The sequence below is a fragment of the Polyodon spathula genome, chromosome 21 (genome assembly GCF_017654505.1).
Source record: "Polyodon spathula isolate WHYD16114869_AA chromosome 21, ASM1765450v1, whole genome shotgun sequence".
Classification (NCBI taxonomy): domain Eukaryota; kingdom Metazoa; phylum Chordata; class Actinopteri; order Acipenseriformes; family Polyodontidae; genus Polyodon; species Polyodon spathula.
Window position 1 is genome coordinate 27,044,064 of NC_054554.1, and position 14,190 is coordinate 27,058,253.

Sequence of the window (14,190 nt, forward strand, 5' to 3'; positions counted from 1 at the left end):
ATTAAATTCCATACGTGTTGCAGTTCTTTATTCTTGAATAGTTGAATTAGGACAAATGTCAGCATCACTAACTTAAGAATCTGCAACATTAGGATGCATCTCTGAATGGTCTTTTATCATCACACTCAAGTAGAATTCAACAACAACGACGAACTCCCAAACAAAATTTAGCAGCGTTATATTCTTTGCTATAACCTGTCATGCTGTTATAGGGGGTTAACATTAGAGTGTTTGGTTTAGGGCTGTTAAAATCTCTTTCCTGGACATCAAAGTTAAGATGAAAAGCTTTTTTTTTTCACTTGTCAAATCCCCAAATGGTTTCTGATTTAAGAAGCTGGCAAGGGGCCTCCTCTCCTGACAAAACAGTACGGTGAAAACGGCTTGCTATTCTTTTACAGCAGGGAAAGAAAACCGAGAAGCCAAGAAGCAAAGCGCGTGCTGGAAAGGGGAAATCGAGGTGGTAAAAAAAAAAAAAAAAAAAAAATGTTTTAGCCGGAAACATTCCTCAGGAAATACAGTGCACGGACAGAGAAGATCTTACTTCTGATGAGCTTCAGAAACCACACAATCCATTACAAAAAAAATAAAACTACACTGGATTAGAAGTAGAATTATTATTATTATTATTATTATTTTTTTATCTTCTGGATTACATCAATGACAGAATATAGCTGGCTAATTGTACATAACTGTACATCTCCAAATCTGACCATTGCTTCTGCATTAAGAACTTCAGTGAAACTGAAAATAGGATTATTTTTCATGGCTATCATTACCTAGCTTCATGCCGTTCCAGAGATTTATTTAGAAAAACAACAGGAACCATGTTTTACCTTATTCTTTTAACTGGAAGTTCCATATCGGACTATCACTTCTCCAAACACAGGTTTGACACAATATCCGTCTCCTTTACCCTCATGTCAGAGATTTCCCACAATCCTAATATGTGACCCAGTTTACCTGGGTGACAACGGCCTCCGCTACCTAATTAGTTTGCAAGATGTAGCCTAAGGAGAAAAGGACAGACTGACAAAAGTGACCTTTATTAAATACTGCCCTGCAAAAGTAAACCTCAAAAAACAGACCGAAGACCTGGAAACTCATGTCCTGTATTATCAGCTAATTAGTTCTTCAGAGATGAACGAGCAACTGTGACCAGGGAGAACAAGAGTAGCCTTCATTCCAATAGTATGCATGGTCTGATAATATAATACAGGAAAGGCAATTTTTTAACTTGTTTAAACTCTGGGGGGGGGGCTCGTTACAGGCTTTTACACAGCAGCACTCAAAATGTACTGCTTTAATCCTAAAGGAAAAAAAACAACAATAAGCAACTCAGAATATGAACATGCCTGTGAGCCTTGGGCATTTCCAATGAACACTGTGGACTGCAGAATATTGCTTTTACTGTACTTTTTGTTGTTAAGATCATGCATGAAAATAAATCAAAACTGCGCCAGCAAATAGCTACGGGTACAGCAAGTAAAAAAAAAAAATAAAATTACGACTTAGGTGCATCAGGACCTGGATACCATATGTAAATGACTTTAAAAAAGTGGACTGACATGAGCCAAGCAACAGAATGGTGCTCCGTTCAAATACCTTCATGAATTATTTTTTTTTTTAGCTGTCAGAATAATAAAAGCCAAGGCAATTGTATGCTTGGAGGCTCATTGTGGGAATGAACCAGACCTCACTGACTGAGGTTACATAGTCTCTGACGTTTACCCTCCCAGTGGGGCTCTGGAAAGCACCTACACAGCTTACCTTAAATAGCAAGGTCTGTATCGACGCAGACACTAGGGCAGCTGTGCCATCTGCTTCAATAGGAGATCAAAGGTAACTGGACGTCTGGAAGGATGTGCACATATTGTTAGCCCAGTAATGCCCACCACTGTGCCAGCGCAAAAGCACGCTGACCACCACAGCATTTTGTACATGCCTAGCAGACTCAAAGGGCTGCTGAATATAGCCTGTACCAGTCTAAAATCGGACAGTTATGAAACTTCTGCAAGAGCAATCACCCAGCTGATTAATGATCCTAAAGTATGTGATAACAGTCATTGCAACGTTGTTATAAACTAGCACAAAGGAGCCAGCGAACAGTAAGAACAAAAAATGTTCTAAAAAAGTCTCAGGGTGTTCCGTTACACTTGAAGCATGGTTGCTGGTATAGAGCCTTGCAAGGTTTCAATGTACAGGGAGGGAGTTCACATATCAAGGCCAGCACTGACAGGACGTTGAAAGGGACTGCAGTGTAAGTAGACCCTGAGGCTATGCTGGACCAGGCTTGAATGCTACAGTAGATATTGTTGCATGGACCACATTTATTGGGTCAAGCTTATTTGAGACAGTGGCAGTGAATACCACACAGCTACAGGGATTAGTAAATCGTGTCAGGGAGTGTAGTTCCAAACTACTAGTAATTAAACAGGATTACTACATGTGTATTATTAAAGAAACTTGAGCAGACGTGGCCAAACTGCCAGATTGTTTAATAGCGGAGACTGAAAGTGGAATACCGGCTGGTCGATCACATGCTACTAAATGCAAAAGCAGAATCCTTTTTTTTTTTTTTTTTTTTTAAAAGCCGGGACGTATTACCGATTTACTTTCTGTTTGGCTCCAGTCCAGGGTTTTCACTTTAAAAAGTGCCATTTCATATTACTATGAAACACACACAATCTTTCAGTCTTATTGAAACAGTCACACAGCCCATGCTGGTCAATATTTATTTGAATTGAATTACACACGCCATCAATGACATATTAATTGAATAAAAATAAAACATTTGCTCAGTCTATTATGTGAACTTTTAATTTCTTTAACCCCCCAGATGAAACGTTAATTGAATTTGGTCCTTTATCTACAACAGGATTACGTTGGGGGGAGTGGGGCAGTCGCTTAAAAGGTTTAGAATGCAGATTTAACAATAGATACAGCGTGCCGTGTTGACTGTTCAGTTGCTATTTTTTTTAAGGCAGTATTAAAAGCGGAACTTGAATTGAGGTGAATCTAAAACTGCCAATAAGCCAAGCCAACATTCAAGCTCACATGAAATCAAAATAAAATAAATAAAAAAAAAACAAAAACAAAAAAAAAAACAAGTGAGCCAGACTATAAGTTGGCTCTTTCATGTTAGGCATAGAAACATTTGCGTTGTTGCCAAATTTCGAGGGACAGTTTCCAGATCTCTTCATACTGCCCACAGCACCCCTCTTCTAAAATACAGTACACCATGCAATGAATACAAACAGCGAGATGGCAGCTGTACCGACAAATCGTTCAATGAGACCTGGTACTGCTCGTATGCCGCACTTCATCAACCTAACCCAGCAGCACATCAAGGGTCTTTTTTATTCCAATATGCAAAGCAGTGTGGGGGATGTTGCAGCATTAGTAAGAAATAGCATAGAGTGGGGAACAGATTGCTGCCAAGTCTTCACGTTTTCCACTACAGTGTGTGTGGGTGTGTGTATGTATGTGTGTATGTATGTATGTGTATATATATATATATATATATATATATATATATATACATACATACACACACACACACACACACACACACACACACACACATATATACTGGTCAAAAATAGTGATAAGGCTATCATTATGGGGCTGCAAATTAGAACGTATCCCCATACATATCTATGATAATTCAGATTAGTTGTTTGTGTTTCCAGCTTTTGTGACTCAAAAGATTTAAGTTCATGCATTGTATGGGGTTGTTTATAAAAGTAGTAATAATAAAATAAAGTTACTGGGGGAATGTATGAAAATTCAAAGTTGTTTTTTTTATTTACAAAACAAGGAATAAATGTTACCTAATATTGTAAGTGCATGTGATCAATTCTACTGAGAGATCAGACTGCATGTAGGCCTACATTATACAATGCGGAGACAGGGCTATAGCAGTTGAAAAACGTACTGAACCATAAATAAATTGTCTGTGTGGCATCTGAAAAAAGCTTTTTAAAAGCTGTAATTACTCCTACCGTGTTTTGTGTGACTGTTTCCTAATATTTAAAATGATCTTACGTCCCTTAGTGCCAGTTCAGATGCTTCGGTGTCTAGTCTTGTATTCCAATCTCAGATTTTGTGCTTTGGCAGGCTGCATTTAAAACGTTAATTGGACGTGGCCACGCAAGTGACAAATTCAGTTGATTTGGGTGGGGCGTATGTAGTAAAACAAAACAAAAAAATACAAAATAAAATGACAAAAGTATATTTTATATATATATATTTCAAGTATTTTCTCCAAGCCTCTTCAATACGTACGTCAATATTATTTTCTGGACTGAAGTCAATGCTTTGCTTGTTTTGTGTAAAATAAATAAATAAATAATATCTTAACACAGAACCTACACTATCCAAGAAGCTACGCGAAAGTAATGTATCGGTTTTACAAATAAAAGTAGGTTTTATTTAAAACTGTTTGTTATTTTAAAAGCAAGTGTAATAACAAGGAGTATGTCAAATTATTTATAGTTTTAAAAAAAATAAGTCTGTAGGCCCGATCTTAGTGTGTGTGTGTGTGTATATATATATATATATATATATATATATATATATATATATATATATATATATATATATATGTGTGTGTGTGTGTGTGTGTGTGTGTGTGTGTGTGTGTGTGTCCAGAACGCGTGGCAAAAGCTATTCAACAGAAACACAGTGCATTACAATAATATTAATAATAACAGCTGTTCAAGTGTTGGACACGTAATATCTAAACCTCAAATCTTTGGCCACGCAATGATTTAAGTATTATTTATAGCAGTGACCATTAAGCGTTCACGTGGCTGTTGCAGTTTTGACATCCCTGTTGAAAGCTAGTAATTATACATTAATTTTAAATAAAAACGTGTGCAGACCTGGTCGTTAAGGTTGTTAGAAATAAATACAAGCATGCAGCACCTCACCCCCCTCTCACTCTTTTGGGTCACAAGAAAGACGCTGTGTCTAAAACGAAACTAGTGCACAATCCCATACATTTTAAGGACACTAACTCGCCAATGTGTGTGTGCGTGTTTTCTTTTTCCCCCCCATAGCCTTTGATTTCAGTATACCTTAACTGGATACCAAAGCAACTTGTTAACCCTAATGCACGCACTGCTAACCCATTCTCACCCTGACACGTCAACTCAATATAGAAACGGGACTTTCTGGTATTACAGCCGTCTATATTAACACAAACCCACAGCGCATACCGCTGACCCTAATCCCAACACCCCGGCGTGGAAATTGTCTTTGCAACTAAACACGTACAAAGGTCCACAATACCTTTTGTTCTGTCAAACCGCGGCAGCTGCAACACGACTATTTAATTTAACAATTAAAAACCTATATATACACCTTTGTTTAAAACCAGAATAAATGAATTACATCCTGCCAGTATTAGAAGGTAATTGTTATCCTCAATCCATACGTGTTTTTTAAGCGCAAAAAAAAAAAAAAGGGTATGCGCGTTTTTTATATTAATGTTTTTACATATCGCTGCGATTGCTCTAAATTGGCGCCAACAATTGCAGAAAGAATTATAATAAAAACGGTGTGTTCAGACTGTAAAAACGTATAGATTCGCCCTTCTTTGTTAGATTTAATCTCATTCCAAACACACTGTCACTTCGCTACCAACGCTGGCACAATAAAGTAGTAACAGTTCAGTAAAAGTTAATAATATTGTCTAAAATTAGCACATAAAATGTAAGCGGCTACGGGAATTGCTAATTTCCAAAACGGCCTTACTGTCTAACTTATTTCCTTTTCCAATAAATTATAGTTTGGCACTGAAGCCTGGGGTTACGCAGTGATACTATAGAAGAAAAACGGCCAAAACCACAAAACATCTCATTTAATTTACAAACAATTTGGAATATCTGACCTGAGTGTGGAGCCATGGGAATGGGAGATGGGTAGTATTTTCCCGGCTGGAAGTGACCGGGGTGCTGCATGGAGCTGTGGCCGGCCGAAGTGATCCGAGACGCGGCACGGTGAACCAGCGCGCCCCGCTCAGACAGGAGGTGAGGCGGAGGAGCGAAATCCCGGCCTTCCATAGAGCTCGAACTGATAAATCCAAACCCGAGGAGGGGAGGAATCGGAGAAGCAAAAACACACCAAAATATAATCCTTTTTAGAGCTTCGACTCGATCTTCTCTTCAGCAGATCGCTGGCTTTTCCAGCTAAAAAAGTACCTTCCCATTATTTTCTGCAAAAGACACACAAAAAAGACGTAAGTGAAAACAGCCTTAGTACTTCCACTAGTAACACAGCGGGTAGTATGAAATGCGAAATCGGAATAAGATGCTTTTATTGAAATACACGGCTTATTTACAATAGCGTATTCTAAACCAAATATATATATATAAAATGAAAACATTATTTTGTGGCGCACATCAAGTATTGTATAGTGTACGACAAAGTTCCCCTTTCTTTCCCTCGTGTGCTTGTGAGAGACTAAACTACAAGAAAGTCGACATCATCAGCTCGGGGTCTGTAGGAAAAACAACACTAGGGAACCCAGCTCTGATTGTGTTCGTCTTCTTAGGAGGGAAAAGAGGACAGGGCAAACCTCCGGCGACTTCTCGATCGATTAATGAGAAAATATCAGGGGATACGATGTCACACATCTGAACCCCATCAGCGAGCACCCACAGAACACAACACGTTAAATCATACCCACCCCCCGAGATAAAATAGCCTATCTTGCTTACCTGACCTCTTCAAAATATATGAATTCATGCCCTTTAAAGGTTAATGGCATTATCCCTTTGATTGATACATTAATAAGACATACAGTAAGTGGTTTTAATATTGCATGCCCATTGTGTGTATTCCGTTTCTATTTAAAAACATTGTGTGTGTTATTTACCAAACTCTTGGTAAACTGTGTATCTCGCAGTGTATACCAATATATTGAATTTTGTAAAAATAAAAAGTGCACAACAAATGTGTTAAATGTAACACAGTTCTGAGTTCGTACAGGGACAACATAATTTTGTGTTGAATTTAACAAACCACAACACAATAATGTGTCTTTTTAACACAAGTCTTTTTGGCTAAATACAGTTTTGTGTAAGAAAAGCACACTTTTGTGTTGTGGTTTGTTAATTTTAACACAAAATTGTGTTGTCCCTGTATGAACTCAGAACTGTGTTACATTTAACACACTTGTTCTAATTCTCCCCCACCTTCTGTATTGTCTAGTTTTCAGTCGCTTCCACATATGAATCATCTATCGCTTTAGAGGACGGTAGTGGTGAACCCCGTATTATCACATAATCTCTGATAAGACAATTAAAATAATAATTTGAATGTACACAGAAGTAACATGACTGCCTAGTGTTTGCGTACAGTTCCAGCAGAAAAAAAAGCTCTACCACCACAACACATTGTGTCCGCTCAGCAGCATCAGTTTGTATTTTATTCACACGACTGTACTGTATAAGCCACGTATTTGTGTTGCTTTTGTGTCGAGTTGCACCGATCGGGGTTGTCTTCAGCATGTTTCTGTGGCAGTGTTATTCTGCTTTTATCTACTCTTGGAATGCTAATGGCACACGGAGGGTTAAGTGTGTGTGTGTGTGTGTGTGTGTGTGTGTGTGTGTGTGTGTGTGTGTGTGTGTGTGTGTGTGTTTATTTATTTATTATTATTTAAACAATAAAAAGCTAGTTTTATTCCTTCTGTCCTATTAGTTATGTAGGCTCTACATCAAACGTGCAACCTAAACGCTGATAAAGTAAAATGCATTTCAATGCTAAGAACATTTTGAATTAAACCTCATTATGTAAGACAATTCTTATAAACCATACACCAAATGCACATAATGCTGACATGCATGTGCAGTATACATGTAAAGACAGTAATATGTACACAGATAATACATACATACATACACACATACATACACGACGTATTCTGTATTTGCTAGTTATATTCGTGATGGACAGAAAATACTGTGCATTACTATCTGGTCTAAAAGGCACGTTTTAATCATTCATTCTGAGATGATTATTACTCTTATTAAATTCATAAAAGTAGAACGGTTTTGTACAGCAGCATTTTATATAGGCCTGTATACATAGCATCACCATGAAATACGCTAAAGCATTTAAATGCGTTTTTCATTAGGAATTACCTGAAATTAACCCTACTCTGCATATACAGAGCGTGTTTGTGCTTGAATTGTGCCTAAGGTTAGGTACTGTCTGAAAACTATAGCGGTACAAAACAGCAAACCATTTAGTTTTTTTTTTTCAAGAATGCAATATAAATATTAACCACTGTCTTAATATATAGTTTATAAAAACTACAACAACAGCAGACTGTTTTCATTTTATAGAAAGCAAATGGAATGGAAATTATTAGGAAAGATACGCGAGAACAGGCTGTTCGGGTAAGCATCTCGTTAATGGAGCACAGTCTGTGCCTTTTTACAGCAGTTAGACAATGGTAAGAAATTCGCTAAAGACAAAAAAAAAAATGCTGCCTTCTAAACATTTGAGACTGTAGGAGAAGACCTTCGGAATATAAGACTTTTCAATAAAAAAAAAATAAAAAAATCTGCAGTTATTTGTGCCCGGCATTCAAAACAGTGAATGATAAATGAGCAATGCATTCCTATCTTATTAGACAAAGCAATGGCTGAAATGAAAATGTCCTTTATGAAAAAAATACGACCCCTCTGTATTATAAAGTTGTCGAACAAGCCAAAACCACAGTGCGAATCGTGGCTTGGTGTGAATTTTAATCTCTACCAAAGCGAGGTTCATAAATGAAGTTTATTTTCCGTAACGCAGCACAATGTGTAAGACCGACACACCACGGCTAAAGCGGCCGGATTAAACCACACCAAACCCGGATTGAAAACTGTAAACACACCGCAGTACATCGGAAACCTTCAGGAACACTTGCTGGTGGCCATTTCCGGCTGAAAATGAAAATCTTAAGACAAAATCTAGTTCACGAGATGATGAATAACTAAAGCTATTATTAAACAAACAGCTAGTTACATATTTAAACATAAACTCTGATGGTTGGCTTTGTTCTTTTCGACAGAAACAAACAGCACACCGATTGTTCATCAACTGCTGATGTTATTCAAAACATGCAAGTTAACATTTACCAATAATAATTTCTGAATAATATTAATAATAATCGCCGCTACTACAACCAGAAAATTCAATTTTAGCACGCCCAGTTACCAAAAATCGAAAGTGATTAGAAAAAAACGTTGCGATTAATCCTGTTTATAAAGACGTTCACGTTGTGTACGTTAAATAGTTTATTGTATATTGACCATGTTAATAATAGGACTATTATTATAATTAGCATCACATTATTATTTATTATTATTATTATTATTATTATTATTATTATTATTGTTGTAAAACAAATTGTGCATGCATGATATAAATACAAACAGGTAATAAGGGAATCTATATCTCTTTTAATGTTGATATTTTTTCAAATAAACTGCCACCGCTACGTCAATCAAGTGATCACATTTAATAAAACAAAACCTGATATTTGACTGCATGTTTTACAAATGCAATAGGTGTAGCTTTGAAAGCGGCGTTTTTTAACCAGCAATAAAAACGCAACGTTTACAAAATACATTTTAGTATCAACAACCAAAAATAAGAGGGTACATTATTTATATGCATTAACTGGAGAAAGATCAAAAGCAACAACCAGTTACAAAGCCAGCTTTGAGTGCTGCTAGCATAGCAAAACCTAGACAATTTTATCAACAACAAGATTATAGATAAATATAATTATATATATATTATATATATATATATATTGATATATATTATATATATATATATATTTATATATATATATAGTATATAGTATATAACGTTTGTAGAATTTATGTGTTATTTATTTATTTAATGAATGACCACTTACAATAAGTACGTATTGCACTAACAAGTAATTGTTATTAATAATAATATTATATTATTAATATTATTTTATTATATAAAAACCAAACATAAAAATCATGTGGAAATGGTTATATCCTATTGGGTTACGTTCATTGTGCAGTTGTCGTTGTTTAGAGAAGCACCAGAGTTACAGCCACTATTGAAACCAAGCACGGTCATACAAACAGCCTCTCTCTCTCTCTCTCTCTCTCTCCCTCTCTCGCTCTCTCTCTCCCTCTCTCTTTCTTTCTCTCCATCCATCCATCCATCTCTCTCTCTCTCTACCCTGATCAGCTCGTGCCACTCAACTCTGGGGGGTAAACACGCTTGCCCATTGGCCGGATCCATGCATGCTAATGAGCTCGTGCCGCTTGCCCACGGGTAAACAGGCCTCCTGATTGGGAGCTGCGCTGGACCAATAGCAGAGCAGCTGGAGTAAACTAGACAGAGTGGCGGGCGCCCAATTCAAGCTTTCCCATGGCGCAGCTGGCCCTGCGCAGGTTTTAAAGGAACAGCGTTGGCGGGACACTCACGTGGGGTAAAGTAATAGGGCGTGCACGTTGCTGCTTTGTTTATCCCGAACTGTCGGCCTAGAACTCATAACCCGTAAGATTCCGTTTTTTTTCCTTTAGCTTCCGCCGATTTAGTCATGTCATCAAGCATCCGTAGAGAGAATTCTGTGTAAGTACGTTGAAATCTGGCTTACCAGCAACATGCAGTTTTACTGTCAGTGTCAGAACGGATCACTTGCAGATCTAGTTTAAGTATTGTATTGGTGAACCCCCTCAGGAGATGCTGTAGTGTCGAGGGAGTAACCAGTGAGAATATCCACAGCAGCAGAATGCTAAACCATCACCATGCATCTGCAACACACACACACACACACACACACACACGCACTGAACAGTTCATTCACTATGCAGGTCTTTATTCAAATACGGCGCTTAGAAATACACATGTGAATCTAGGGAGGGGAGTGAAGGACACAAACTCTCGTTTAAATGTAAAAATCGTACAGGCACGGCGTGCTCGTGAATGCTGGGAGCTGTAATTCATTTTGCATGACAAGGTGCGAACTTTTATAGTTTTTCTTCCCAATAGCATAACCAGGAATGCGATTATATGGAATAGACCTTGTTAGAAGCTTTGCTAGTAAAATCAATTCAGATTAATGCAATCACAGCAGCTAAACTGTATTGACTATGTATATACATTCTATCTAATGAGATTGTATATTTATTAATTAATTCATACACGCATTCATTATTTCCCTTGAGTGACACGGAGATCAACCCTCATTTGGGAGAGCTGTGCTCCTCTTGTGAGACCGTGGCCTTATTCACAAAGCTTTATGATGGAGTTATGGATAAAATACTGTTTGACTAACACGTTATAGATTGCGTCTGGTTAAAAAGGGCCACGGACATCAACGTTTCCTTTATTCATCAGAAGAAGAAAAAAAAATCTTTAATTTTAAAAGGAGTCTGAGATTTGTAAATGGGACCCCATGCAATGTGTATTGACAGACTGCGATCTGTGTAAGACATTCAGAACGCAAAAATCGACCCTTCGATATTAATTCACAAAATAATAAATTGCTCAAATAAAAAGTCAATGTGCTGTACCTTGCATGCATGTTTTTAAAAATAGGTGATTAAGTCACACTAATTAGAGCAGGTTTTTATCGCCACTGTTTTGCACGCCCTTACAGTTTACAGCGTTCCGTTATTGAAATCTGCTGAAGTAGTATTTTTAAACCACGTGTTTAACCTCATTATCACACCACAATATGTATTCTATAGTTGTATTCGGTAACGTCAGCATCTAATTTAGTTTTGTCTGTGGAAATAAGCACGCTAACTGTTTAATTGCACGCCTGTAAAGTCATACTGGTTGAAAATAAACTAACGCGACACGTGTATGCCAGCTAGCGTGGTGGTACGCAACGAGTTAAAACTCTCAGGGTCCCTTACAGCTGCCTTTGATTGGTTGGGAGGCTGCAAGAACACTGTCAATCACAGAGTGTAAACAAGGCTCTGATTGGCTGCTGGCCAGTCCGCACTGGACTGCCTGAAAAAGCAATTACTGGCCATGCGGTTTCAAGGCGGCCCCAGGTTGGCTGATGAAAGGAGATAAGAGGCGCTGTTTCAAGGCGTCCCCCAGGCATACCCGATTGGCCCTGAAGCCAAAAGGAGAGTCAAGACTTACCGAATCGGGAGTGGAGTCAAAGGCAAAAGGGAAAAAAAGCGAGACAATTACATGTTGGCTTTGAATATTGAGGGCAGATAACGGGTTAAGACGATGCAATAATGAGGTGTCAGTTAGCTGGATAAAGAAATAGTAAAACAAAACAAAAAAAAAAACGACTTGAAAATAAAATAGATGTTAAACTGGTGGTTTTACACGTGGCACTGTAAAAAAAGTTAGGGTTCGTCAATGAAGAAGGAAATGGCTCCATGACGAGGTCAAGCGGGAGGTGAACACACATCTCACAAGATGAATCAGAAATTCGAATTGCTAGGCTGCTAAGTTACTGCTACAATGTTTTTCTATATTTTTTGCTACTTTCCAACAATACGAAAGTGGTAATAATAATAATAATAATAATAATAATAATAATAATAATAATAATAATAATAATAATGGCATCAGTTGCTCGATATAAAGTAGAAAAGTGATAAATATGAATAACGGGATGGAATATATAATATTTCTCGGGAACAGGACGGAATATTTTTTTTTCATTACGGTGGAAGAACACGTTCAGTTGAGGTACATCCGCTGGCAAAGAGGACAAGGCAAAACATACCGAGTCAGAGCGCAACCGTGGGCCCTTGGCTGCTCCTCGGCGCCGTGTCCTGGCGTTTTTGTTAATGTTAAATACAGACCCTCACTGTATGTTATGTTCATAGAAATTATAATTGAGGCAATAGTACTTGATACAAAAAGTATCGTCCTTACTCACATTAAAGCGTTGCTTTTGTAACACGCAAACCTCTGGCTCTGAAGCATAGCGCCGATACCGGGCATAGAGGTCCCGGGTTCGCGCCCGCCCTCGCCCTGTGTGATTCGTTAACCAAGATCGCTACAGTATGAATGGGGTGAATTATAGAAAACTAGCATTAAAAAGACTTGTTTTGAATGTCAATACATAACATGACAGAATACAAAAAGTAAACACTATATTATTTATTCTCATAATTAAATAACACTGCTACCATAAAACAAAGCGCTCACAATACTGTGTTGTAGTCTACTATTTGTCTTTTGCGCTTTTTGAAGTCAGAACAACCCCAGAACACACCTGCTTTGATTTTTCCTGACATTATTCAAATGTTCTTTTAAAAAAAAAAATCCCCCCCCCCTTATTTAATTTCTACAAATACAAATTTATATTCGGTGCGAAATGGCAATCTATAGCTGGGGTCTTGTTCTGCAACATGAGAAGCGCCTCGATCGGATACTCACTTGAAGTTCTTAAGACTTGGTTTCTCATTTTCATTTAACATTTATTTAAATAACGGCATAGCTAAAAAAAAAAAAAAAAAAAAAAAATCTAAAAACCGTCCTGAAAGTGTTGGATTAAGGAAATCCCCCTTAAAATTGCTTATGTATCTCTTCGACAGTGCCAGTGGTGTGAACGTCAACAGGCAGTGGCCCCAGTTTCAAATGTGACGGTCGGCTCCTGATACAAACCCTGAGTGTTTGAGGAGGGTATGTACACACGACGGCCTAACCCGATCCGGGTTTCTACTATAGCACATCACGTTGTAAAAATGAGTACATTGAGTTCTGAGGTGGTGGTGTTGTTTGATCACGTTGAAAGGGTTCTTTACTGTTTAGCGACCCCCTCGCCATCTTTGTGAAAAAGTGCATCGTTCAGTTTATTTTTTTAACGGCTGGTTTTTCCTAATCTGCATGCTGGCAGGTTGACAGACGAGTTTCCTAGTTTTGCAGTGTTGGATGAGATCTGTTGACAAGGGTAAAATGTAAGCCCACGTGTATATGGAATATGGTTTTTAAACTTGAGCGAGAAACCATCGTCATCATTATCAACGACTATACTAGCTAGGCTACAGAGACAATACAGAAACAACAAGCATGCAGTAATTGGCCACTGAGAGGAAATGCAGAAAATTTCACACGGCGTTAACTGGGAGGCAAATAAAACAAAGATATGTTTTGAACTTTTTAAAAATATGTATTATTTATGGTCATACAAACGTGCGCTGTGCGGATCTTTTTTTTTTT

The 14,190-nt window shown here is 37.8% G+C and overlaps 1 protein-coding gene across 1 annotated transcript in view; it reads right to left on the minus strand.

The window, feature by feature from the left end:
• The window catches only part of bahcc1b (BAH domain and coiled-coil containing 1b), an 89,776-nt gene that overhangs the window by 68,219 nt on the left and 7,367 nt on the right, over positions 1-14,190 (minus strand). Inside the window, 1 exon segment of the mRNA XM_041221860.1 lies at positions 5,894-6,217. Coding sequence (XP_041077794.1) covers positions 5,894-6,065 — 172 coding nt within the window. The 5' untranslated portion in view covers positions 6,066-6,217.